Consider the following 26,770-nt stretch of genomic DNA (forward strand, 5'->3'; position numbering starts at 1 on the left):
CCAATAGTATTGGGCATGAGGGCAGGACCACCACACATGGAGGGGGGTGCCTAAAGCATTACAACCCCAAAAGCAAAGGGGTGAAATGGTCGGAAAAAAGATATGGAGTCAGTGAGGACCAGATATATCCTATGGAGTACTTTTAGGGAGGACTGCATGAGGGTGACCTGCCAGCTAATGCTAATCGATATACAGCAGTTAACCCATTGGGGCAGGGTAGTATCCAGGCCTTGCCCCCAGGCCACCATAATGTCAAGCTTACCTTCAAGGGTTGGGGCGTTTAGCAAGCCATATGTAAAAGAATGGGATCCCTTATCAGCTCTAAACAGGCATATTGTCTTGAAGCAGGTAGGAGAGACCTCTGGATTGAGTGGGGCGAGAGAATGCAAAGAACTGGAACACCTGAGCAGTCCGAAAGGCCTCTGAGACAGGCGGGGAGAAGGTCTTGGTGAAGACCGTGTGTGTCGCTAGCAAACAAACCCCTCAGGGGGAAATGAGGGTCATAGAACATCAGTATTAAAGGTGATATCGGGCTTTGCGATCCATACTGAAAGCGAAACCTCCGCCACAACCGTAACATGTAGTCAGTGACCTTAGCAGCAACCAAAAGAGTGTGGGCCATGGACCAAAAGGCCCACAATAGGGCCTGTAAGGGCCACCAATGCAGATTCCAATTCGGTGTATACGTGGCTTCTCATAAGGCCAAATTAAGTGAAATATCTCAGTTTGTAGGGTGGATAGGGAAGCAAAGGAACCTGGAGTGGGGAGGTTGGGAAATAGCGCAGAATTCAGAGTCGGGTAACCATTTTAACCAAGTGGATATGTCCAGTGCAAGAAGAAAGAGGCAAAGCCAAGTAACCAGGTCTTTTAGGAGCTTTGGTGTTAATATGGAGTAATTCCATGTAAAGTGTGCGTCTAAGGAGTTGCAGAGGTTAACGCCGAGATAGGGAAGACATTTATCTCTAATCAGAAAGCTAAAGTTCAGGGAGAGCAGCTTAGCCACAGCAGAGGGGACGTTACAGAGCAGGATCTCTCATTCAGACGTATTAGGTTTGAGACCCGATAGTCTTGTGTATCAGGGTGCAAAAATATAGCAATAACCAGGGGCTCAATAGGGTAGGGGATAGAGGGCAGCCATGGGTGAATCAGCAGGGAGCATCAGATGAGGTCCCGAAGGACTCTCCAACAATGACTGGTGATCCCATGAATGTTAGCACGTGGGCCAGGTATGTCCAGGATTGACTATCCAAGGAATTTTCAAAGTCGAGGGCCACAAGAGACCTGGGCTTATGGTGACTATTGGCCCAATGGACAATATTACAGCGCGTTTTGTCTGCCTGGGACGAAACCTACTTAGTCAGAGGGATGGCAGGAGTCGATTTATGAGCGAGGCAAGGATAGAGAGAAACAAGTTTATATCTATATTTAGGAGAGAAATTGGTCTATACTCGGCCGGATTGGTGGCGTCCTTTCCAGGATGGGGATCGCGCTGCACTAAGCATGTCCTGGGGAAACTTCCCTCCCTGACTGACCAGCCGCAGAGTAAAGTTTCTCATAACATCGGTAGAGGAAAATATAAATAGAATTAGGATTAGAGATCAGAGTACCGCCTGGCTCTCGTATCTGGTAGACGGCCTTCTGCCTCGGGCGGCGTGCTTTCAGTTTAGAGGCCAAGAGTTTATCAGGTTTATCGTCTGGATGGCCTGAAGCTGCAATTTAACATCTCTAATACAAGATAGTGACTGGGCCGGAGCGGGTTGGCCGTTTCGAGTTTCTAAAGTTTATATTCCAGGTCTGATGGAGCTTTAGGCCTCTCCTGTTTCAATCTATAAGCATCTGCTATAAGGGAACTTCTAATTGTGGCCTTATGGGCCGCCCCGTAAATAGCTGGGTCGGTGTCTGTTATGCACAAAGAAAGTATAATGGGCATCCGTAGTCTTCCTCAGAACACCAGGGTCAGTCAGGAGAGACTCATTCAGTCACCAGTTAGATTGTGGGTTAGTGGGCAGCTTAAAGGGGTTGTCCGGGACAAACTGACCTTTCTAATCTAAGTGAACCCCCATGCCTTCTAAATTACTTAGGTTACCAAAATACTATATTTACCTAGATCACCGGGGCGGTCGTGTGATTGTCCCAGGCACATTTTCCAATTATGTTCCGTTTCCCTGTTTTGGAAATGGAACGTCACCAATACTAAACCACCCCCTTCTCCCCCCATAATATTTACCTGTCTTTCTGTTGGGACCTTCTGGCCTGGGGACGTCACTTGTGTTGGGCCCACGTCTGCGTAATAGAGCCGTAGTGCCCAGAATGAGTGAAGTCCTGTGCTAAAAAGATCCTGCCCAGAACACAGGTAAGTATGATGGGGTGTGGGTAGATGATTTAGTTAGTTGGGTAGGGCTAGTAGTGGGCAGGATAGCTAGGGAAACAGGGAGAGGGTGTGAGTGAGAAAGGGAGGGGGTGGGAGTGAGAAAGGGAGGGGGTGGGAGTGAGAAACGGAGGTGGTGTGAGTCAGCTATGAGTGAATCCTAAGGCATCAGGGTAGTTGTAGGAAAACAGAACAGGAAGCTGCGCCAAGTAAACAAATGCAGAAGGTGCCAGGAGCTCTCAGGGACACCCAGAAATCACTGAAAACACTACTAAAAGTATTTGGGTGCACTTATTAACCCATTAATAGCACTAACAGACCTTTTTTGAAAGGTTTTGTTGGTTTTTTTTGCCCTTAAACCCCTTTAAGTGACCAGGTCCTGGTCTGACCAGGAACAAGGGACATGGTGAGCATAGCTAAGAGCAGGGAGCCAAAGGGGGTGGAGAGGTAAATCCTATCAATTCTGGTGTAGTGATGGTGAGGTGGAGAGAAATAGGTGTAAGTCTCTTTGATTTCTATTGAAGTCTCGCCAGGCATCTGCAGTGTTCAGGGCCTGCAGGGCGGAACGTACCTCTCCCTTGGCTTTGGAGGAAAGTTTATCAGGTGATGGGGAGGAGCGGTCAAGGAGGATACTGCCAGTGAAATTAAAGTCCCCGCACCAGATCAATGTAGAAAAATTTGGGTGACCTAAGAGACTGCAATAGGGGAATTGATAGGGGTGTAGGAGTGAACCAGACACTTGTTGGCCATAGAGTCTGCAATGAAGAATCATATAGCGGCCCTGGGAGTCAACAACCTGTAGTGTCCCTGCACTTCTGCTCTTGGACAGGTTCGGGGCCTGGCCTAAAAGGGTGTATCGGGAGTGAAAAATATTTAGGGAATGATGCGGGGGTGAAGTGAGATTCCTGTATACGCAAAATGTCAGGTTTCAGCTTTTCATATTGGAGGATCGCCTTCTGACATTAGATCCTCCCATACATTATGGGAGACAATCTTACACATGAGAATAGAGAAAGATAGAGTAACAGTACACCCCAATAAAGGACCGCACAGGGGGGCAATAAAACTTCACATCAGGCGGAGCCTTAGAACACGTACAAATGCAATAAGTAAGACCACCATAACAATAAACTCAGGGTGCACACCCCGGGGTGAGGAGGAGCGTGGTAGACCCTGGGGGGGACATGGGGATCGCCGCCATAGTCACCCCCATAGAGTAGCAAATCTGAAGTCAGGAATCTCAAAAAGAGGAAACAAACCCAACCCAATGGCCGTCCCGGAACATAAGCAAAAACTCACGAATCTACAACATGAATAGTGAACCGAGTGAGGGAGCCGGGTCAGAGGCAACACATGCAACGTGTATAACCGGAACAATCTAATAACATAGACTTCTTATAAAATAGATAAGGGCTCGTTTACATCTGCGTTGTCCTCTCCATACTTGAGGTTTCCGTTTCCTGCATAAAACAGAGCAAGAGACGGAAACCTGCAGGAGACTTTCTCACCCATTCATTTGAATGGGTGAGAAAGCTGAGCGGCGGTGAGCGTTTTGCGCTCTCCGCCGCGAAACCGGGTTTTATAATCCGGACACAGAGTCAGACATGCAGTACTCTGTGTCCGGATAAAAAAATCCGGTTTCGCGGCGGAGAGCATAAAACGCTCACCGCCGCTCACGGCCGGACCCGGTCTGTGCTTTGCGTCTTCTTCATGCAGAAGACGGAAACAACAGAACAGAGACCCGAACACAGGTGTGAACCCAGCGTCATAAAAATAAATCCGCCTCCGGCAACCTGTAATAAGGCGTTATCAAGTCAGATACGTATCAGGAGGAAGCGGAGTTGGCAGCTACTGGAGTGGCAGGTCTCTTGTGTTTTGGTAGCCAGGGACGGGACTTTTTGTAGGTTTAGTGCAATAACAACAGGTTTATTCCTCACATGTACTGTCCCTTTAAAATTGTTAGTGATTATGTTAATTCTCAGGACCACCAGTAGAGGGCAGCATTGTATTGATGCAGTTTTGTGCAGGACCTGCGATTACCTTTCTGGATTTGTAGGTCCTCACGTCACCACTTGTGTTTTCAGAAACTTCAGCATATTGTGGTCCATAGAAGGGCTGGATTATTGTGAATCCCACCCGAAAGTATTTTCATAGAGTATTGGACTGCACATGCAATGCCTATGGGCTGTAACCATTGTCCATTGCGCCCCCTGCTGAAGTAAGGGTAAAAGTCAAGTTTACTGCTCTGTCCTCAAGTGGGGTCCATCGTTGCGGTCATGGGACACACACAGAACTGAGCCTGTTACCCCCCTCCCCCATTCACACAGACATCAGAACAACCTAGGCCATAATACAGACCCCTTTGAAAATCTTCCTTCCGTCTGAATCTTGGATTTGAGACTTTTTCTAATGTTTTTATTTTCTGATAGATAAATCTGTATATTTTTTTAATTCTATTTTCTGTCCATGACAATGAGATCGGCCATCTTGCCTGAGCTTCTCCTCTGCTCTGTTAACAGCATTTAGTGATCTGCTTTACAGCACAGTCATGGCCACAGGTAGCAATGGTCCGGAGCCGACTCATTGAGGTCTATGGTTTTCTAGACATACACAGTGCAGGGAGGGGGAGGAGATAAGCTATGACATCATCTATTGTCAGTAGTGATGTCATGATGGCTCAGTGGTGTTATCTATAGAGGTGTTATCTTCTTTTTTTTTTTTTTTTTTAAATGTAGATTGTGAGCCCCACATAGAGCTCACAATGTACATTTTTCCCTATCAGTATGTCTTTTTTTGGAATATGGGATGGAAATCCATGCAAACATGGGGAGAACATACAAACTCCTTGCAGATGTTTTTTTGCCCTTGGCGGGATTTGAACACCAGGACTCCAGCGCTGCAAGGCTGCAGTGCTAACCACTGAGCCACCATGTGGCCCCGTGTTATCTTCTGTTGCAAAGAATTCCTCTAAAGAATTGGAGAGCAAGTGTCAGTCTATTATTAGGCTTAATGGGCAGAGTGAAAATTGCAGAATTTAGTACTTTAAAAAAAAAAAAGTCGTATTTTGTAGTGCTACCTTTATAGCACCCTATGGGGCAGCACGGTGACTTTGCAGCGTTGGAGTTTCAATCAAGGACAACATCTACATGGAGTTTGTATGTTCTTCCCATGTTTGCGTGGGCTTCCTCCGGGTACTGTGGATTCCTCCCACTTAACACAAAACATACTGATAGGTTTCTATAAAAACTGACCCTAGTAGGTGTTGGGATGAGCCCCTGTACTCCCTGCACCGAGTCCTCACGTGAAAGGCTGATTATAGCGCACACAATGTCACCTATGCAAGTCCTAGAACACCAACAATGTCTGTAAGTGATGGAATACTCTGTCCTGTGCTGTAAACACAAAACAACCAGTGACATCTAGAGGCCAAACTGGGGTACTACAACTTATAGGAATTAAAGGGACACTCCAGAGTTTTGTTCGGGACCCCCAAACTGACAAGTATACCCCTGTATTGATTGAGGAGGGTTTAATTCTGTTTTACAGGGATTGTCCTTAAGATTGGCCAAAAGTACCTGATCAGTAGCCATTCTTGGCTTTGGCTCAAAAAAACTGCAGCAAAATCTGCAACCAAGAAAGCTACACGGGGCTTCGGCCTAACTTAGCTTATCAAACGTATCAAGTTCCATGCTGCCATTTTAATAAATTTAGTAAAATTTTTGCCTCATTTAGTGACTACACATGAAGGATAATATACTGTAAAATTACTTTATTATAATTGTATCCATAAACATTTTGCGGTATAGACTGGTATTATCCATTCTTCCTATGTACAGAATTTTGTTTGCCGATTCTTATTGCCACACTTGAATGATCCGCTGATACAGCTGCTTGCTCTGGCACTACCAGTTGTTCGGGTACTCCCGCTTGCTCTGGTGCTCCTGCTTGCTCTGGCACTACCAGTTGTTCGGGTACTCCCGCTTGCTCTGGTGCTCCTGCTTGCTCTGGCACAAGTATTAGAGTAACAGTTAAAAAAGTCCATACAAAAATTTGAAGTAAAAAAAAAAGCAAAAACTTTTTAAATTAAATATAATCCTGTAGATGGAGGCGTCCGAGGCGTCATGCAGGATACGTCAGTGACACGCTGTGAGGTCGGAGATAGAATGTAGATGCCTCCGTTCTTATAAATTCATGGCCTCGGTGAGTTTCCGCTCCTCAGGTATACCATTGACCTGCAAATAGTCATGCAGACATATTATTTCACAAAAAGTGAGGCTCTCAGATATTGGGGTCCTCGTCATGTCCATGAGGGGGAGGCGGAGAGAAATTATAATAGGACATTTTTTAGAAAATATATTAAAGGGATTGTCTGAGATAAATTAAAGGGGCCCGACTTTATTAATTATAGGTGAAACGGATATGCTAATCAGTCCCTCTGTGCACCCTGAGAGTTCCGTGCACCCCCCTCCCCCCAGTCCTCCTCCTCCTGCCTGTGATTCACTGCCTCCAGCGTCTGTATTCTCGGCGGTTTCGATTGAAATCTTGGGCATGCGCTAGCGCTCCCTCTGGAACGTTACTGCGCATGCTACTGCGCCATTTTTAAGTAGAGAACTGCGCGACCGTACTGTGTATGCGCAGCATGTTCGTGTACTTTTCAGGGGAACTGAGCATACTGAGCACGCCATTTTCGTGTAGAGCGCTGCAAGACTTACTGCGCATGCACAGCATGCTCGCGTAGTTCTCAAGGGAACTGAGCATACTGAGCACGCCATTTTCGTGTAGAGAATTGCACACCATACTGCGCATGTGCAGCACACTCGCGTAGTTCTCAGGGGAACTGAGCATACTGAGCATGCTCAGCACACCATTTCTGTGTAGAGAACTGCGCACCGTACTGCGCATGCGCAGCACGCTCGTGTAGTTCTCAGGGGAACTGAGCATACTGAGCACGCCATTTTCGTGTAGAGAACTGCATGCGCAGCACACTCACGTAGTTCTCAGGGGAACTGAGCATACCGAGTATGCCATTTTTGTGTAGAGAACTGCGCGACCATACTGCGCATGTGCAGCACGCTTGCATAGTTCACAGGGGAACAGAGCATACAGAACTCAGTATACTCAGTTCCCCTGAGAACTACGTGAGCATGCTGCGCATGCGCAGTCTGGTTGCGCAGTTCTCTACATGAAAATGGCGCGAGATGGAGTGCTACTGCGCATGCTTGAGATTTCAAATGAAACCGCCGAGAATACAGACACTGGAGACGGTGAATCGCAAGGAGGAGGCGGACTTAGAGTGCAAACAAGAGAGGTGGGCGTGAAGAAGGTATGATGCTGGGGGGTGCACGGAACGCCCAGGGTGCACGAAGGGACTGATTAGCTTATCCGTTTTATCAGTAATTCATAAAAACGGGGGGTTCTTTTCTAAAACGATTAGCTGCACCTGAATAGTCTTTTTAAAGGCTATTCAGGCATATGTCTATCTCAAATGCCGAAAATCTAATGATAGAGCCCCTTTAAAAACTTACTGGGGGGATAAAATTAAAAAAATAAACGCCAGTCACCTACCCTTGGCCTCAATTTGGGTGGAGAAAATCGAGGCCACTTCCAGCCCAGTCTACAAACTGCTTAGAATGTTGCGACCAATCACTGGCCTGAGGGGTCCCGCATTTGGTCCCTATGATATTGGGAAGCCACTGGTACCCAACATGCCTGGGCAGTAGACTGAGGGGGTGCATCACCCGAACCAAGGACCAGGGGTAGGGGAGTGTGGGCCATCCACATGTGATTGGTGGAGATCTGACCTGGGTCTACCGAACAGCAGTATGAAGAAGTCACCCGGTGCCTTCAGTGGTTATCCAGGCACTAGGACTTTTTTGACTTAGTGCATACCGCTGTTTAGTAGCCATGTCAGGGGTCAGGCCCTGGCCGATCTATTTTCCCAAGCTCACGGCTTCCCAAACCTTCCGTGTATTTTTCTGGCAGATTACTCAGAGGTCACCTTGTATCTCATCCAGTGATAATGTAAAAACATTCCTTGTACTTGCCTCAAATCTCTGAAAAGTTGTCATACGGAACTCCCCTGGATCCCGAAAGCAGTACCAAAGAGGAAGAATGACGTCAATATCCCAAAACTTTACATCTCTATGAATCCCCGGCACATGGACATTTGCCAAAACATCCCACAGGCTCCTGAAAAACGTGGAAGACCTCCCATCCCTCCACAATAGATGACAAATGTCCCAAAATTGTCACAGCTACTGTGTTATATTTATGTGTGGTGTCGGGAGACTCTGTCATGTAACGTATGGCTGAAATATTACCCTATAGATGTTCCCATATAAATAGGATGTATTATATGGACTGTTACCAGACACTACACGCTTTAGGGTTCTTATCCCTACTGACCTGCGTTTTGCTGTTGAGGTATCTGCGTCTGATGCGGTAATGTCCTAGGTAAGACAAAGAAATGTATAAGTAGGCGTAAATCATAGGGCACCCTATAACCAGCTATGGGACCATGAATAAGGGAGAATATGGTGCCTAATGGAGGAACCATGATACAGAAGTTGTGGCCCTCCATACAGCCACCATACTTATGGTCCTGCCATGGGCATGAATCTTTGTACTCTTACAGTCTCCACACATAGAGCCGTCATACAAAAAAATGGAATTACATATACTCTTATACCATTAGGTTACTAGGGGCTTAGCCCTCTATCACCGGACCATTGGACTTTGTTGACTACTATACCATTAGGTTACTAGGGTTTAGCACTCTACCATTGGGACTTGTTACCCACTACACCATTAGATCACCACACCTGAAAAGAACCCTCAATGTAGAGTTCCTCAAAGTATCCTCATCTAAGCCCCACCCATGCGGAACTGAATACAAGAAATATCATCTCTAATTCGTCCCACACAGAGACACATACATGACACTGCTAGAATTTGTGAACTACACCCATCGTATGTACATATTGGACCAATGGGCTTTGTTGACCACTATAAAACCAGACGAATAGACCTGAAAAGGAACCTCAATGTAGATTATATCAATGTATTCTTCTCTAAGCCCCGCCCACGCGGAACTGAATACAGGAAACATCTCTAATTCCTCCTACACACAGACAAATACGCAACTGGGGAAACACTACTAAAATGTGTGCAATACACCCATCGCGTGTAGATACTGCACAGCCTTTAATTATTGAAAAAATTGTATATACCGCTGCTCAATATACTCACTGCTGTGTCTGCATCAAGGGCATGTTGGTATTATCGTACGTGTCTGTATGAAGAGGGGGCACCATTTCCCCTGTCACCGGATGGAACACCGGAAGTGTGGACAGGGGCCAGGCAATCTCTCTGTTCTTAGACATGTCCCGGAGCTCTTTTGTGGATTTCTGGATAGCGCTGTGGTGGACGAGTTGGATGCTGTATGAAAAAATAACACAAAAACATAAAGTCTGTGTTGTTCTATAAGTATCTCAGTACATAGATGAGAAGATCCCTTAAACCTCTTGTAGGATTACAGTTTACAGCAGAGTTTGATCCTGTGTAATATGTAGGTGTACGGGATGGCGACACTATTTTATCTTCCTCCTTCCGAGGCTTATGACCCATCATGTACAAAGCCCAACATTGCGTCTATTGTCCATAACTCAGATATAACCATTGGCCAATCACCACCCATCAAGTTTAGGATCGGGTAACCAATAGCTGTATAAATAAACCTTCCATACATTGAGAAGTTCTGCGGACAGTGACCCTCAACTCCGCCAAACCAGAGACTCTGCCAAATGGAAGGGCTCTACATTTTGGTGCAATCTCTGGGTTGGCTGACATGAGAAAATTTGCATATTATTTTTTTCCATGGGGCATTACCTGTAAATAAGTCTCTTGCATCCATTGGGTCTCCTCAATGTGAACAGTGACTGACCTATAACACATTATTTTTTCCATTGGTAAAGCCATTTGAGGTCTCATTTTTTGTGGGATAAATTCTACTTCCCAATGGCAACCCATGATGTATTAGGAAGAATGGAAAATATTGAAAAGGGGGGGGGGGGCATTTCATTTTTTCTTTCTCCACATCTATACTCATCACTTAATTTATGAGCATTTACAGACAATGGAGAAAATGTATTACGACTGGCGTAGATTTCCATTCTACCGCACACTGGAAAAATGGGGAGAGTTATAATAAATCAGTTGGGCAAAAGTACCCCCAATCTTGTGTTAAACGTGTATCATTTAAAGAGGACCTTTCACCATATCCGGGCACATGCAGTTCTATATACTGCCAGAAAGCTGACAGTGCGCTGAATTCAACGCACTGTCGGCTTTCCCGATCTGTGCCCGGTGTGAAGAGCTTACGGCCCGGTACCGTAGCTCTTCTATGGTCAGAAGGGCGTTTCTGACCATTAGCCAGGAACGTCCTTCTGCCTCGCGGCGCCAATCGCGCTGTGCTGTGGAGCGGGGAGGAACACCCCCTCCCTCTGCTCACACAGCTTGTCCGTAGACGAGCATTAGCAGGAGAGGGAGGGGGAGTTCCTCCCGGCTCCACAGCACAGCGCGATTGGCGCCGCGAGGCAGAAGGACGTCTCTGGCTAATGGTCAGAAACGCCCTTCTGACTGTAAAGCGCTACGGTACCGGGACCGATAGCGCTTTACACCGGGCACGGATCGGGAAAGCCGACAGTGCGCTGAATTCAGCGCACTGTCAGCTTTCCGGCAGTATATAACACTGCCTGTGCCCAGATATGGTGAAAGGTCCTCTTTAAACGTGTATCAATATCATCTCTCTAAGCCAGAAAACTGTCAGAAGTAACGATGACTTCACAATATACTGCAATACAATATACAATGTACTGCAATACAATATACTGCAATACAATATACTGCAATACAATATACAATGTACTGCAATGCAATATACTGCAATACAATATACTGCAATACAATATACAATGTACTGCAATACAATATACAGTGAGCGCCGCACCTCCCATGAGGCGACCTGAAGCGACCGCTTCAGGCGGCGCTATGTCAGGACCCCAGGGAGGGCGGCATTTTTGATTATCTAAGCCAGTCCAGGACAAGCTGTCCTGGACTGGCTTAGCACCGAGCAGTGGTTTGGGGAGGCCACTGAAGCAGCGCTGCTCCAGCAGCCTCCCCTTACACTCAGACAGAGAGCAGGTCTTCTCCGTGCCTGCTCTCTGCCTGCGAAAGGCGCTAAGCCCCCTTTGCTCCGCCACGCCCATACGCTCCGCCCCCTCTTCTTCGGGGGGGGGGGGTTGCGGCTTTCTGTAGTTTGCCTCGGGCGGCGAAAGGGGTAGGTTCACCCCTGCACTGCAATACAATATACTGCAATACAATATACAATGTACTGCAATACAATATACTGCAGTACAACACAATTTATTGCAATACAATATACAAATATACTGCAATATAATACACAATATACTGCAATACAATATGCAATGTGCTGCAATACAATATACTGCAATACAATATACAATGTACTGCAATACAATATACAGTATACTGCAATACAATACAAAATATACTGCAATAAAATATACTGCAATAAAATCTACAATGTACTGCAATAAAATATACTGCAATATTAATGTATTCCAGTTTGTCAATTATTGTACTAATGACAGGTCCGGGAGCTTTCAGTAGATTCCCGGCTGTCAGACCGTAGTATCGGATCGTGCTCTAGGGGGCACCAGTCCCAGTCAATATGGCAACGCCCATATAATACCTCTTTAGATGCCTTGGTTGCAATTGACCAAGCCATCAAAAGGGCTAAATGCCCAGTGTCGGATTGTGGGCACTGCGGTCAGGTCTCTGTTTTGTACACTGTACTTATACAGCACAGCTACTGCACAACTGGCTTGGCACAATTTGGATGCCACTGGATCACTAGAGACCTAACCTGGATCACAAGGGGGCACTAAACCACTGGATTACCAGGATATTGCATGACTGGCCTAACACAATATGGCTACCACTGGATCACTAGAGACTTGTATATATAAGGACTAAATAGATGACCCTCTCACCAACATCTGTACCAGCCTGCACCATACACAAGATACGGCATAACCTAATATGTGGTTGAAAAAGGAACAAGCCCATCAAGTTTGCATGCCGAAAATGTAGCACAGGCACTGTCACATTTATGGCAACAAGTAGATTAGTGAGTGTCAGAGAACCGACCTATTGATCTCAATGGACACTGTGTAATTCTTAAAATGCCCTGTGGTGGCGCTGCAGGGAAGCTAAACACTTCCTAACAGACCTTTCCATAGATTAGAGCTGACTATTGGGCTTTAGTAAATACGTTTCATCTTGCAAGTCAGGATTGTCCAGAACAGACAGCACCTTTAGGAGACGGAGCACAGTACTGATGTCTGACGTTGTCAGGAGAGCTTGTAGTCTAAGACAACGCAGTGCGGTGAGTCCACTTATCTCCCTCCAGACTTTTGGTCCCACAATTCATCTGTTTGATATTGTTCGGTGGGTGCACAAATTTTTTGATATTCTCAGATTTCAGAATCACATGAACCCTAATCTCGTGGACACGCCTTGGAAAATCCCATCAAGATCGGTTGTGATCTTTGCCCCTCAGAGGAGGAGTCCTGGAAGTGATGATCCGGCCCCCGCAGATATAGCCCCGATCTCATCACCATCATCCAGTCTGTCTGGGATGACATGAAGAGATTGGAGCAAGCCTACATCCACAGAGGATCTGGGCTTAGTTCTCCAAGATGGCGGCGGGAACAACCTCCCTGTCCTGCCAAAAACTGTCTGCAGGTACCGAGAAGAACTGACGGTGGGCAAAGGGCAAAGGTCACCCCAAATATTGACAGTTTTGGTAACCCTTCTGAAAGTGTTCTTACGTTGCACCGTTTTTGCACAGCACTGCATGTAACTCCATTAAGACAAAACAATCCGAAATGTATCAAACCAAAATATTTACAATAGCCTAAATTTTTTGCACATAAAGAAACTTTTTCTAGACCGAAACTACGATACAACCCAGTTTCCGTTCATGGCACACAAGGATTGACTTTTTCGTGACACCTATTCCACCTCTATAACCTACAAGCAGCGTTCACCAAAATAAATGTATGACTGGATGTGGATGAGAAGCGTGGGACGCGGGGTGACGGGTGACAAGCTACGGTGACAACAAGGAAACATAGAGAAGACACTTACTCTGGGGTTTGCATGTTTCTCTTTTCCCTAGAAACGAAACAAAATGAATGAATTAAATTATAGCATTGATATTCGGAGAACGTCTTACGTCTATCGGTGGAGCGATGGGACTACGTGAGCCATAAATACTGCTGTAAGTACCGCGAGGTGGACAGTAACGTACAGCAGTATTTATCCATATGGAAGATACGGAACTCCACATGGGATCCAGAGTGGTCCGACCATAGAGGAACAGGGGTCTATAGCAGATGTACAAATGGTGCCCCCTTCTGGTGGTGGTGGATACCACTGCACCTCTTTATTAGCAGAAGGACTTGATTTTGTATAAAACCTCCCCTTATTGATACCTATACCCAGGCTTGGCCACTCTCTCCTGCAGACCCATAGCAGGGGTATGGGATGCCCCTACGGTCCTCCAAAACTTTACATGCCCCCCTTAGGTTGGGTTTTTGTTCACCTCAAAATCCTCTCTAAAATATGGAAATGGGCGGAAGTTCAGACGCTTATTTTTTGAGTTTTGGTTTCAGTGTCGGAATCCCCACTGAAGCCATGGCACATGGCCCCACGTGGATCAACACCATAGGTAGGGTTGGCCATCCAAAAATGGCACCATGGGTTTTCACAGAGAAGATCACTTTTGGAATTATCTGAGTAGGTTGCTTAAAAAAACTCAGTGTGAATCCAGTCTTAAAGTTGCTATGACATGAGCACTCTATATGGGTTTACTTTGGTATGCAAATTAGATCTCTCGCAGCACTGGGGGCGTCCCCAATGCTGCGAGAGAACTCTCCAGCGCCGCCTCCTTCTTCTTCTCTCCCTGTGTCTTCTCGGGTCCTGGGTTTCAATCTTCTAGGCCTCGGGCCTAGGGCAGAGCCGATGGAACATGCCCGGGCCACAAGAAAATGTCCGCCAAACCAGCTTACTGTGTATGCAGCCATTTTCTCGTGGCCGGGGCATGCACAGGCCTAGAAGATTGAAACCCAGGATAGGATGGAAGAAGACGCGGAGAGAAGGTGTTCCAGAAGAAGATGGAGGCGGCGCTGGAGAGTTCTCTCACAGCATTGGGCACGCCCCCAGTGCTGTGAGAGAATTCTTGCATACCAATGGATTTCTACGGAGCGCCGACGCGGAGAAGACATCTAAAGATAGTAGAAGAATAGCCTTTCTTAAGGCTATTCCTACATGATCAATGATGGAAAATGTCCATTGACACTATAATTTAGGGGTCATTTAGAGGGTCATGATATCGCCATATTAAACTAAGTAACACCCATTACGGCCTTAAAACCAATAGGACCTCTCCATCTGCTCAGCTCCTCCTACTCTATAACATGCCGCCTATAGATTCCAAGGTGACAGGTCCCCTTTAAGATGGACACTGTACTTTGAATAGTCCTTAAAGGGTCCATTTTTGTCTGTATATTAACAAACAGCAGGAGTCTACTAGGAGGGAGTGGCACATGACGGCAGCCTCAGACTACACAGTCTATGCTTGTAGTCTGTAGTCTTTTGAGTTTTTTTGTACCCTTCCCAGTTTTTCTGGCCCTCTACCAGACCCTCCCCTATTACTACCACTTTATACATTCTGATAACAGTAGAGTTGCAGATTATTTTCGGTTTTTCCCCATTTTCACACTATAAGGGACCACTCTGGATCTCAGCGAAACAAATATTCATGAAACAAAAAAATGCAAATACTAATAAATAAAAAAAAATGGAGGATGAGAATGCGGAGACGTCATACAATGCTGTGGATGGAGAAGTATATGGAGGTTAAAGAACAGAACTGGTCGAAATAAACTGCGTGACGTAATGGAAGCAAAATGTCCAAGGATGGTTGTACTGCTGCTACTTGCTGCTTATTGTCGCTTCGTTAAAGCTAAACGCCGACTTTGCCTTTAAGAACATCTATTACCATCTATCCGTTTTACCTTTCACATGGTGCCGAATAACCCAAACGTTACATTGCCAAATTGTATGACCGCTGAACGTGTGACATACAGTATATAGCTGAATTTCTCTGTGGTCATGTGATTTAAAGGATAACTCCGGCCTTTGCTACCAACTGCTTTAAAGGCTCCGAAATACAAAAACAAATCAAAGTTACAGAGAGTATTGGGTAAAAAAGTCCTAACGTTTTGTGTACACAGCTCCTCAAAGTCCTAACGTTTTGTGTACACAGCTCCTCTATAGGCCTTTAGGTAACAGACTACAAGCACACCTAGTGTAGTCTGATCGTGTTACCCTCTTATTGTATGTTCCAGGTTAGCAGGAAGAGGTGAGTAACAATGACCACAGCGTTCACTACAAACATGGAGAGGTAAAGGTCTGAACAGAGCTGTATACTGAGAACAAGTTGATATTTTTCACAAAAATACCAAGAAAGTTGGAAAATGTCGTCTAATCTGCGGGCGGGATGTTATAGAGCAGGAGGAGCTGAGCACATCGATATATAGGTGTGTGGGAAGAGATTCAGTATAACCTGTCATTTATTATATATCTTTGCCCCGCTATATCCATTCTGCACTATACTACTGTACATACAGTCAGTGATGACTAAATGACTGTTCAGAGATAGCTGTCATCCGCTGATAGGACCGCCCACATGACTAGTTGACTGTATGTAAGTGAACAAATGACTGAAACTTTCCCCATGAAACTATATATTGACCTGCTCAGCATTTCCTGCTCTATAACATGCCACCTACAGATTAGACAGTATTTTTTACACTGGAGGAAAGACAGTAACCTATCTATCTGCAGGGCTGGGATGATATGCTGGTTCTGGTGACAGTAACCTATCTATCTGCAGGGCTGGGTTGATATGCTGGTTCTGGTGACACTAACCTATCTATCTGCAGGGCTGGGGTGATATGCTGGTTCTGGTGACCCTAACCTATCTATCTGCAGGGCTGGGGTGATATGCTGGTTCTGGTGACACTAACCTATCTATCTGCAGGGCTGGGGTGATATGCTGGTTCTGGTCACAGTAACATATCTATCTGCGGGGGGGGGGGGGGGGAGCGATATGCTGGGTCTGGTGACAGTAACCTATCTATCTGCAGGACTGGGGTGATATGCTGGGTCTGGTGACAGTAACCTATCTATCTGCAGGGCTGGGGTGATATACTGGGGTCTGGTGACAGTAACCTATCTATCTGCAGGGTTGGGGTGATATACTGGTTCTGGTGACACTAACCTATCTATCTGCAGGGCTGGGGTGATATGCTGGTTCTGGTGACAGTAACCTATCTATCTGCAGGGCTGGGGTGATATGCTGGTTCTGGTGACAGTAACCTATCTATCTGCGGGGCTGGGGTGATATACTGGGGTCTGGTGACAGTAACCTATCTATCTGCAGGGCTGGGGTGATATGCTGGTTCTGGTGACACTAACCTATCTATCTGCAGGTCTGGGGTGATATGCTGGGTCTGGTGACACTAACCTATCTATCTGCAGGGCTGGGGTGATATGCTGGTTCTGGTGACAGTAACCTATCTATCTGCAGGGCTGGGGTGATATGCTGGGTCTGGTGACACTAACCTATCTATCTGCAGGGCTGGGGTGATATGCTGGTTCTGGTGACAGTAACCTATCTATCTGCAGGGCTGGGGTGATATGCTGGGTCTGGTGACACTAACCTATCTATCTGCAGGGCTGGGGTGATATGCTGGGTCTGGTGACAGTAACCTATCTATCTGCAGGGCTGGGGTGATATGCTGGGTCTGGTGACAGTAACCTATCTATCTGCAGGGCTGGGGTGATATGCTGGGTCTGGCGACACTAACCTATCTATCTGCGGGGCTGGGGTGATATGTTGGATCTGGTGACACTAACCTATCTATCTGCAGGGCTGGGGTGATATGCTGGTTCTGGTGACACTAACCTATTTATCTGCAGGACTGGGGTGATATGCTGGGTCTGGTGATACTAACCTATCTATCTGCAGGGCTGGGTGATATGCTGGGTCTGGTGACACTAACCTATCTATCTGCAGGGCTGGGGTGATATGCTGGGTCTGGTGACAGTAACCTATCTATCTGCAGGACTGGGGTGATATGTTGGGTTCTGGTGACAGTAACCTATCTATCTGCAGGACTGGGGTGATATGCTGGGTCTGGTGATACTAACCTATCTATCTGCAGGGCTGGGTGATATGCTGGGTCTGGTGACAGTAACCTATCTATCTGCAGGGCTGGGTGATATGCTGGTTCTGGTGACAGTAACCTATCTATCTGCAGGACTGGGGGGGGATATGCTGGTTCTGGTGACAGTAACCTATCTATCTGCAGGGCTGGGATGATATGCTGGTTCTGGTGACACTAACCTATCTATCTGCAGGACTGGGGTGATATGCTGGTTCTGGTGACACTAACCTATCTATCTGCAGGACTGGGGTGATATGCTGGTTCTGGTGACACTAACCTATCTATCTGCAGGACTGGGGTGATATGCTGGTTCTGGTGACACTAACCTATCTATCTGCAGGGCTGGGGTGATATGCTGGTTCTGGTGACACTAACCTATCTATCTGCAGGGTTGGGGTGATATGCTGGTTCTGGTGACACTAACCTATCTATCTGCAGGACTGGGGTGATATGCTGGTTCTGGTGACACTAACCTATCTATCTGCAGGGTTGGGGTGATATGCTGGAGTCTGGTGACAGTAACCTATCTATCTGCAGGGTTGGGGTGATATGCTGGAGTCTGGTGACACACTCCCTTAAAGCACCAGCAGTTTTCCAGGCAGGAAATTATCTTAAACTAATATAATGTTGCACCCCAAAGAGTAAATTGATGTATCCACTTATAGCAATGGAGAGTTGTGTATTTAGTAACAATAATTTTGTAACAAGACCAATTGTGCCAAAGTTGGTGCCATTCACAACCATGGCTTTGCCAAACCCTGACTAGTAGACCTGATGGACCATCCACAGTCCATTGTGTAGCACCGCGTAGTACATATGTGCCTATACTTGGATAAACACATCAGTTATGTCCTATAAAACATTCCACGAAGGTTAGAAGCGTATTGAGTCATATTATTACCCTATGTACACTGGCCGTCCTCCAGAAGGAAGAAACAGGTGTCACTGGCGAGACGGTTTTCTTCCTACTAGAAGAGAGCTCATTTGCATAACTTTTCCCAAGAATCTTTGCCAATAAGTCTTCATACCCAGTTCGGTCTCCACTCCCTCTACTGTTTTTTCTTAAATGGGTTGTCTAAGAATGGAGACCAGAGGAGGTGGAACATAAAAAAAAACATACTCAACTGACCGCAGTGCTCCATTGTCCGCCACTGGCATTCGTTTCGTTTTGTGCTGTGGCCTTGTTGCCCCAGTGGCCGCCCCAGTGGCCACCCCAGTGACAAGGGTACAGCACAAGAAAAAGTGGTGGACAATGGAACACCAAGGCTAGGTGAGTATCATTTTTTGTTGCTACCCTCTTCCCGGCTTCCACAGGGTCTTTCCATTTCCTGGACAACCCCTTTAATGAGAGCCAGAACCCCCCAAAGTTATTATTACTGTTCGCAACATGAGACCTGAGCATAGCCACCAGTTGTATCGCTGCTGCCACCAGTCGCAACACCATATGCTCAATATACCAAAGGGATCCTCAACAAGTAGGAAGACAATCACCTATGAAGAGCAGTTGAGTGTCTTACTGGACATGTCGGAAACACCAGCCTGTAAAATTGACTGTCCATTACCCAAACAAAAAACATCAAAATCATTTTATACATTAGGATAAATTCGACAATACATAACCCTCATAATAAGCCAAGGAATAGCTCAAATACAGTCCATATAAAATGTAGACCTGGAGGAAAGCCTTCAGAGATAGACTCCTATGTCATGGTCCGTGTCATGTGTGTAGAAGAAAGGAAATCCAAAAACTACTACCAAAAAATTTCCAGATTTACACACCTAAGACCACTTTGTTTTTTGTGCGTGTGTGTGTTGTGTATATGGCGGGTGTAGATAAAAGTGGGGCACTCACATTCCTTCCCTCCGACAGCACATGATGTAACCCAGTATGGCAAACAGCACCATGGCCACGGCAGAGGGCACTGCCAGGGTGATGAGGAAGTCCGCGTGGTAGTCTCTGCTCTTCAGTGTTTCGGATGGAGGTTTATACTCCCCTGCGTCAGGAAGGATCCCCTCCCCCCGCAACACTTCCTGAGTGATCAACACTTGCTTTGTTTTATCCACCTGAGACAGACATAGAGATATATTGTATGCCGTAAGAACACCAAAAAAATAAAAATAAAAAAAATTTAATTCCCATACATTTTTTTCTATCACCCAAATGTCACCCATTTATCAGGCCGTGTGGATTTTAATCCTATTGTCCCTCCTGTACAATAAATGGTGAAAAAGGTGGGATTATTTATTTTTTAATCAAAAACACTTGCCCACTTTATATATATTCCAGATTATATTTGAATATCATCTTTATGGCCAGTTTTGAGCACATTGTATTAGACTTGTGCTGTGACTTCCCGCTGAGAGAGGGAGATAGAGAACTGCTTGATTCACTGTTTGGGTTCTGACCACCAAATGGTTGCCACAGTGGCCACACACAATCCAAAAATAAATTTAAAAAACCCTATATTATAGAGGGACTTCACATGAAAGTTCACATTCACTACGCATTAACTTTGGTTGGATTGGGTATGTAGTTTTTGGTTTTTTTTCAGGACTTGAAAACTAATGGAATTTCATATTCCCTGAGTTGTAACCAGGGCTGTGGAGTCAGGACCGATTTTTGGTGGAATCAGAGTCAAATAAACAGATGAATTATTTGTAATAATATTACACAATTATCAATATTGTATAATTAATTAGATATATAGGTTTTTTTCACAAATTTACTTTTATAAGAATTTTCAGTTTTTGTTCCCTGTATATCAAAAGCAATAACTTTTTTATTTTTTTAATTATTTTTTGCAGGACAAATTGTACTTTGTATTAGTACTATATATTATTCTGTACAAGGTACTGGGAATCTGGTAAAAAATTAAAATGGGGTGGAATTAGTGAAAAACTGCATTTGCGTGACTTTCTTTTTGGTTTTATTTTTACAGCGTTCATGATGCAGCCAAAATGACATGTCGCCTGTATTCTGCAGGTTATTAGGATAATGGTAATACCAAATTTATATAGCCTTTATTATGTTTTAATATCTTTAAAAAAAATCCAATACTTTGCGAGAAAAAAAAATTTATTCAAATTTTTTAAATTAAAAAATATTTTATTTTCAATATTTTTAATATTTTCTTGTACTTTTTATTTATATGATATTTTGATTGCTTTTTTATTATACATTTTTGGCGAGCCGAAACAGTTAAACTTAAATTTTTTTATATTTAAATTTTTTTTTTATTTAAATTTATTTTTTAATTAAAATTTTATTTTTTCACCGTATGGGAAAAATATTTTTATAAATTTGTAGCTCGGGTATTTATGTGTATTTTTTATTTTGTTTATATTTATCTGATCTAGAGAAATGGGAGATTTGAACTTTTTTCTTTTAAATTTTTTAGATATTATTGTAAACTGTTTTTTTTAAAAGACCCAACATCTGCCAATTCAGAGCAGGAATCACAGTTGATGGTTTGGCCTACAACCCTGGTTGTAGCTGTGCATGATACCCCTATATCTTTAGCCTATATGGGACGGGGGTACTTGGGAGAACCCGCCAAGATACCAATTAGAGATGAGCGAGTAGTATTCAATCGAATACCTCGCTGCCATAGGAATGCGTGTAAGCGGCTGAACACCAAGGGGTTAAGCGCATCGTATATTCAATGCGCTTAACCCCTTGGTGATCGGCCGCTTACACGCATTCCTATGGCAGCGAGGTATTCGATCGAATACTACTTGCTCATCTCTAGTACCAATGAGGGTAGGGTAAACCGTGAGCGCATTTTCCTGTAATTTTCCTTCTAATGCTAGTATACCGTATATACTCGAGTATAAGCCGAATTTTTCAGCACAGTTTTTTAATAAAAGTTGTAAATCCCTCCTTTCCCTAGAATACATATAAAAGTAGAAAATTCCTGTGACACACAAACACATTAGGTATCCCTGTGCCTGACAGTGCCCGGTCTACCGAATATAGGGGATCTGCAGTGCTCCTGTTCTGTCAGGAAGGGGTTAATAGGAGCACTGCAGATCCCCTATATACAGCCAGACTGAATTCCAAGTGGGGGGAAAAAACCCAGTCCTCAAGCTCGGGGAAGGGGCAGAAAGACAACCAAAACACCCCCTCCCCTTCCCCAGCACCTACTGCACCCAAAACCCCTGACCATTTAAATTTTTGAAGTTTTCCAGTAGCTGCTGCATTCCCCCCCCCCCCCCCCCCCTCGGCTTATACTCGAGTCAATAAGTTTTCCCAGTTTTTTGTGGTAAAATTAGAGGCCTCGACTTATACTCAGGTCGGCTTATACTTGAGTATATACGGTATTCGCTTTCAGTGTCACCTTACCAGTGAGATCTTACACCAGTCTATATGGAATTGTGCCCGAAACTTTTTATCACAACTTATGGCAGGTTCCATCTCTTGGCTGCACCTCAGCTGGTTCTGCGGGTTTTCGACTTCACGCAGACATGATGAAAACGGGACATCTGCTCCAACCATAACATAGACCCTGGAAGATAAAACAGATTGAATTTATTGATCATCCTTGTTCTTAATTTTAGAATTTGTATATTAAAAATGTATCATAGTCCAGAGCTGAAATTATAATTCTGTCAGCTTCAGAGCTGAAATCTCCTACCATTCTCTTTTGGGATTGTTTAAGGCTTGGCCTGATGATTTCCAATCTAACCAGTGCCCACTTTGAACACTAAGGGTGAGTTCACACGGAGGAAAGTGGAGCGCAATCTGGCACGTATACATGTGTGAGCAGATTGCGCTCGCAAAAAGATCCCATTCATTTCAATGAGAGTTAGGATTGTATATTGTATTTTGCGTCCGTGAATTTGGTTTAATCCAGACAAGGCTCCGCACCTGTCATGTGTTATTGCAGCTCAGCTTCACTAGAGAAAAGGGAACTGAGCTGCAGTACCGCGTACAACCTGTAGACAGATGTGGCACTGTTTCCAGAAAAAGCAGCCACAATAACAATAGTTCTGCCATAGGTTATCTCTTGAGGTGTTATCTTATATTGTAATCCTGAGACTGACATCAGCCTATAATGTACTCACCCTTCCTTCATATCATTGATGGGTAGGGGTACTCTGCCTCCCCGGTCCAGAGCCGACGTGATATTAATGGCATTGAGACGATCCGGTTGCCAGACGTTTTTCACGGCTCCAAGAAAATCTCCCAGAATTTCACTGGCCAACATTTCTTCTACGTTCATGTTTTTAATGAAGAACTCGGCTTGGTATGGAAGTGGGAAATCTGTTCTCAGAATAGAGAAACACATGGAAGTGACATCACAGCCATCTCAGAGTACGCATCACACTATGTCCTGATGACTCCGCCCACACAGGCTGACTGACAGACTTGTCCCTACACCCAGGAATACAGGGGGAGCTACCAATCACTGTGCGACCTGGGCATGGTGTATAATGCAACATCTCTAGGTTACAGACTATGCACCAGTGTCGGACCAGCGCACCAGATAATGGGTGCACCAACAGTGCACCCAATATTTGTGCATATGATGTGCACGGTGAGCAGGATTTACTTTGCTAAAACCAGGGAATTTTGATCCCCCCTCCAGGCAGGTCCCAAAACCCATCAGGACCAGTGGGCAGAGTTTTAGTAAGCCACTCCCCTTTTCTATTCAGGAGAAGCCCAATTGGACAAGATTGGGTTGGAAAACTCTAGACATTCTTGAGACTGTTGGCAAGTATGGATGTGCCAAATATCACTGACAAATTTTCTGATCACACAAAGTGATAAAACCCAGTGGGGTCCCTGACCTTCCCTCTCCCCTCCCTTTCTTCTTGTTTTTCCTCACCCTCCTCTCCCCCCTCGTCCCCCCGGGGTGGGTCCCAGGCCCCGGAACATGGATTCCCTGACCTTCTCCTCCATTAATGCTAACGGGCTTAATACACCCGAAAAACGGTCCTCTCTCTTGCGTTTGCTGTGGAGCAAGAGGTCCACGGTGGCGTTTATACAGGAAACGCACTTCCGGGAAGGTTCGGCCTCTCGAGAGTCTTCGCGCCGCTCAGGACCTTCCACCCCTTGGTCCTTGGAGGAGACTGCAGCTCTCCCACTTCCTTTCCTCGCTGTCGGATCCGGTCGCCTTTGACAGACCTCTCACGGTTTTTGAGAAGGCCTGTTCTGGTTCTGGTCTCTTACGCCATTCTCTTTCGGAGCTCTATTCGCTCTTAGTCTCCCCTCCTTCGGGTCATAGACCTCCCTTCCTGGCCAAGTGGGAGGCAGATCTCTGTCTCTCCTTTTCGGACGCGGACTGTGTCAGGATTTTGGAGCTCGCCCACAAAAGCTCGGTGGCATGTAAGTTTCAGGAGGCGGGCTACAAAATCCTCACCAGGTGGTACCATGTCCCGGCCTTGCTGCACAAGTTTTTTCCCTCCACCTCCCCACTTTGTTGGCGCTGTGGCTCGGAGGAGGGGACTCTCCTTCATGTCTTTTGGAGTTGTCCGGCTTTAAGGGGTTTTTGGGACGGTGTTCACCGTCTGACTTCTCAAATCTTTCAGTCTTCCCTTCCCAACACCCCAGCTTGCTTTCTTTTACATCTCTCCAACATTCCTCGACGGGCCTACCGCCGGTCGGCGATTCGCCACCTGATCAACGCGGCCAGAGCGTGTATTCCGGCCCTCTGGAAGTCTCCTAACCCCCCGTCTCTGCGACACAGGATCCGTAAGGTGGAGGACCTCACGGCGTCTCTTCGAGACAAACATGAGTCCTTTCTGAGGGCTTGGACCCCGTGGATCTTGTTTCAGGGATCCCAACTTTATAGAGACACCTTGGGACGGGATTGAGACCTGGTCCTGGGCTTGGGCCCCCCCCCCCTTCCTCCTGCTCCCCTCCTCTCCCTTTTGTCCCTTTCCCTTCCTTTTTTCTTTCACGCCCCCCCTCTCCTTCTGTTTGCTCCGCCTCCCCCTTCCCTTGGTCTTGTTTGTTCGCCCATTGATTGTTGTGGCGGCCCGTCTCCGCATTTCTTGTCTTGTTCGGTTCCTGGGTCCCAGGGGCCCTTTGTTGTTATGACAATCGTTTGCCTGTTTTTTACAGTTTGCTCGGTTTCTACTGTATCTGTGTTTATAAATAAAGAATTTATAAAAAAAAAAAAACCCAGTGGGGATGGGCTAAAATTAAGAAAAACAAGGGATCGTTATCGAAGCTCGGTCCTTCATTGCAGCTCTGGGTTCACAATTGCGTTACATACCCTCAGTGACTGGGCCAGAAGTGAAGCTCAGGAGACCTCTGTGACCTCACTGGCCTTAGTGGTCACATGTTGGGTATCAGTGATGTCACCGCTAATATGTGACCGCTGAGGCTGCAGCGATCACCTGAACCGTTTCACTTCCACTCATTGTGGCTACAAAATAGAATGGAGGCCCGGTGCTGGAACGCAGGACTGGTGGCAGGTGATCACTGCATCTTTTTTTATTCCTTCCTCCCAATGGTTTTTTTTTTTTGCTAAAAAAAATTTCAACAAAATGTGCAACAAAAAAAGCTGCATATCCGCAACGTGGGGCCTCAGCCTTAGAGGGTGAATAGTCTTGGAAATAATAAGATTGTGTGTGCTTTCTCCTTTCTAAGGCCTTGAATTTCATCTCCAACAATCACATTCATGTTAGATTAACCCATTGGAAATTGGGTTGTAGGAGATCTCGTATTTTTTGGGACAAGTTGTATTTTTCATAGGAATCATGTCATGTTACTACACATAAAACAGTGAATTATTTGAATTCATTTTGGGGAAAAATGATTTTAAAAAATTGGATTTTTCCATCATTGGCCGTGTGGTTTGTTGTCTTTATTCTACGGGTTGTAACAATCACACCGGTAACACTTTCATATTGTTTTTTTTTGTGTGAAATTTTAATGATTTTTCACAATAAAAAGATCTTTGTCAACCCGAAAAGTTCCCCTAAACAAATGTGTTTTGGTGTCGCTACATTTTTAACTTTTCCATTGATATAGCTTTATAAGGGCTTGTTTTTTGCAGGATGACATATAGTTTTTATGGATACAAACTTTTGTTGACCAACTGGGGGTAAGGGGGTATACAATTTTCCAGTATACTTTCTGTACCAATTTTTCAAGATTTTCTGCTTGATCATTCTATGGTACTCTTTGGCTGTAGTGTCTCTTGTATCAAGGCGTGACTATCGGTCCAACACATGGCCAGGACAGAGATCGATGAGCATTTGTTATTGGACCAAAAATTTTACAAAAATTAACATCAAATTAATAGCAGAAACTAGAAAACCCCCTAAGATGGCCACACACTGTAGATAGAGTATATGCATGGGGTGCATCAAGGCTGTCTGACTTTAGCTGTCTACAGTCCTATGAAAAAGTTTGGGCACCCCTATTAATCTTAATCATTTTTAGTTCTAAATATTTTGGTATTTGCAACAGCCATTTCAGTTTGATATATCTAATAACTGATGGACACAGTAATATTTCAGGATTGAAATGAGGTTTATTGTACTAACAGAAAATGTGCAATATGCATTAAACCAAAATTTGACCGGTGCAAAAGTATGGGCACCTCAACAGAAAAGTGACATTAATATTTAGTAGATCCTCCTTTTGCAAAGATAACAGCCTCTAGTCGCTTCCTGTAGCTTTTAATCAGTTCCTGGATCCTGGATGAAGGGATTTTGGACAAACAATTCAAGTTCAGTTAAGTTAGATGGTCGCCGAGCATGGACAGCCCGCTTCAAATCATCCCACAGATGTTCAATGATATTCAGGTCTGGGGACTGGGATGGCCATTCCAGAACATTGTAATTGTTCCTCTGCATGAATGCCTGAGTTGATTTGGAGCAGTGTTTTGGATCATTGTCTTGCTGAAATATCCATCCCCGGCGTAACTTCAACTTCGTCACTGATTCTTGAACATTATTCTCAAGAATCTGCTGATACTGAGTGGAATCCATGCGACCCTCAACTTTAACAAGATTCCCGATGCCGGCATTGGCCACACAGCCCCAAAGCATGATGGAACCTCCA

At 45.2% G+C, this 26,770-nt stretch overlaps 1 protein-coding gene across 3 annotated transcripts in view; it reads right to left on the reverse strand.

The window, feature by feature from the left end:
• Positions 1-6,112: 6,112 nt before the first annotated feature.
• Positions 6,113-26,770, reverse strand: part of SGCE (sarcoglycan epsilon) — a 49,437-nt gene continuing 28,779 nt past the window's right edge. The window contains exons 5-12 of one of the 3 annotated variants that reach the window (XM_075271795.1): positions 22,816-23,014; positions 22,094-22,256; positions 19,604-19,815; positions 13,604-13,630; positions 9,617-9,805; positions 8,774-8,817; positions 8,413-8,447; positions 6,113-6,600 (exon numbers count right to left, since the gene is read on the reverse strand). In XM_075271795.1, coding sequence (XP_075127896.1) covers positions 6,550-6,600; positions 8,413-8,447; positions 8,774-8,817; positions 9,617-9,805; positions 13,604-13,630; positions 19,604-19,815; positions 22,094-22,256; positions 22,816-23,014 — 920 coding nt within the window. In that variant the 3' untranslated portion in view covers positions 6,113-6,549. The remainder of the gene's footprint in view (positions 6,601-8,412; positions 8,448-8,773; positions 8,818-9,616; positions 9,806-13,603; positions 13,631-19,603; positions 19,816-22,093; positions 22,257-22,815; positions 23,015-26,770) is intronic. The other 2 variants (XM_075271796.1, XM_075271797.1) reach the window with 2 other exon arrangements.

This window comes from Leptodactylus fuscus, chromosome 4 (assembly GCF_031893055.1).
Source record: "Leptodactylus fuscus isolate aLepFus1 chromosome 4, aLepFus1.hap2, whole genome shotgun sequence".
In the NCBI taxonomy this organism is placed as follows: Eukaryota; Metazoa; Chordata; class Amphibia; order Anura; family Leptodactylidae; genus Leptodactylus; species Leptodactylus fuscus.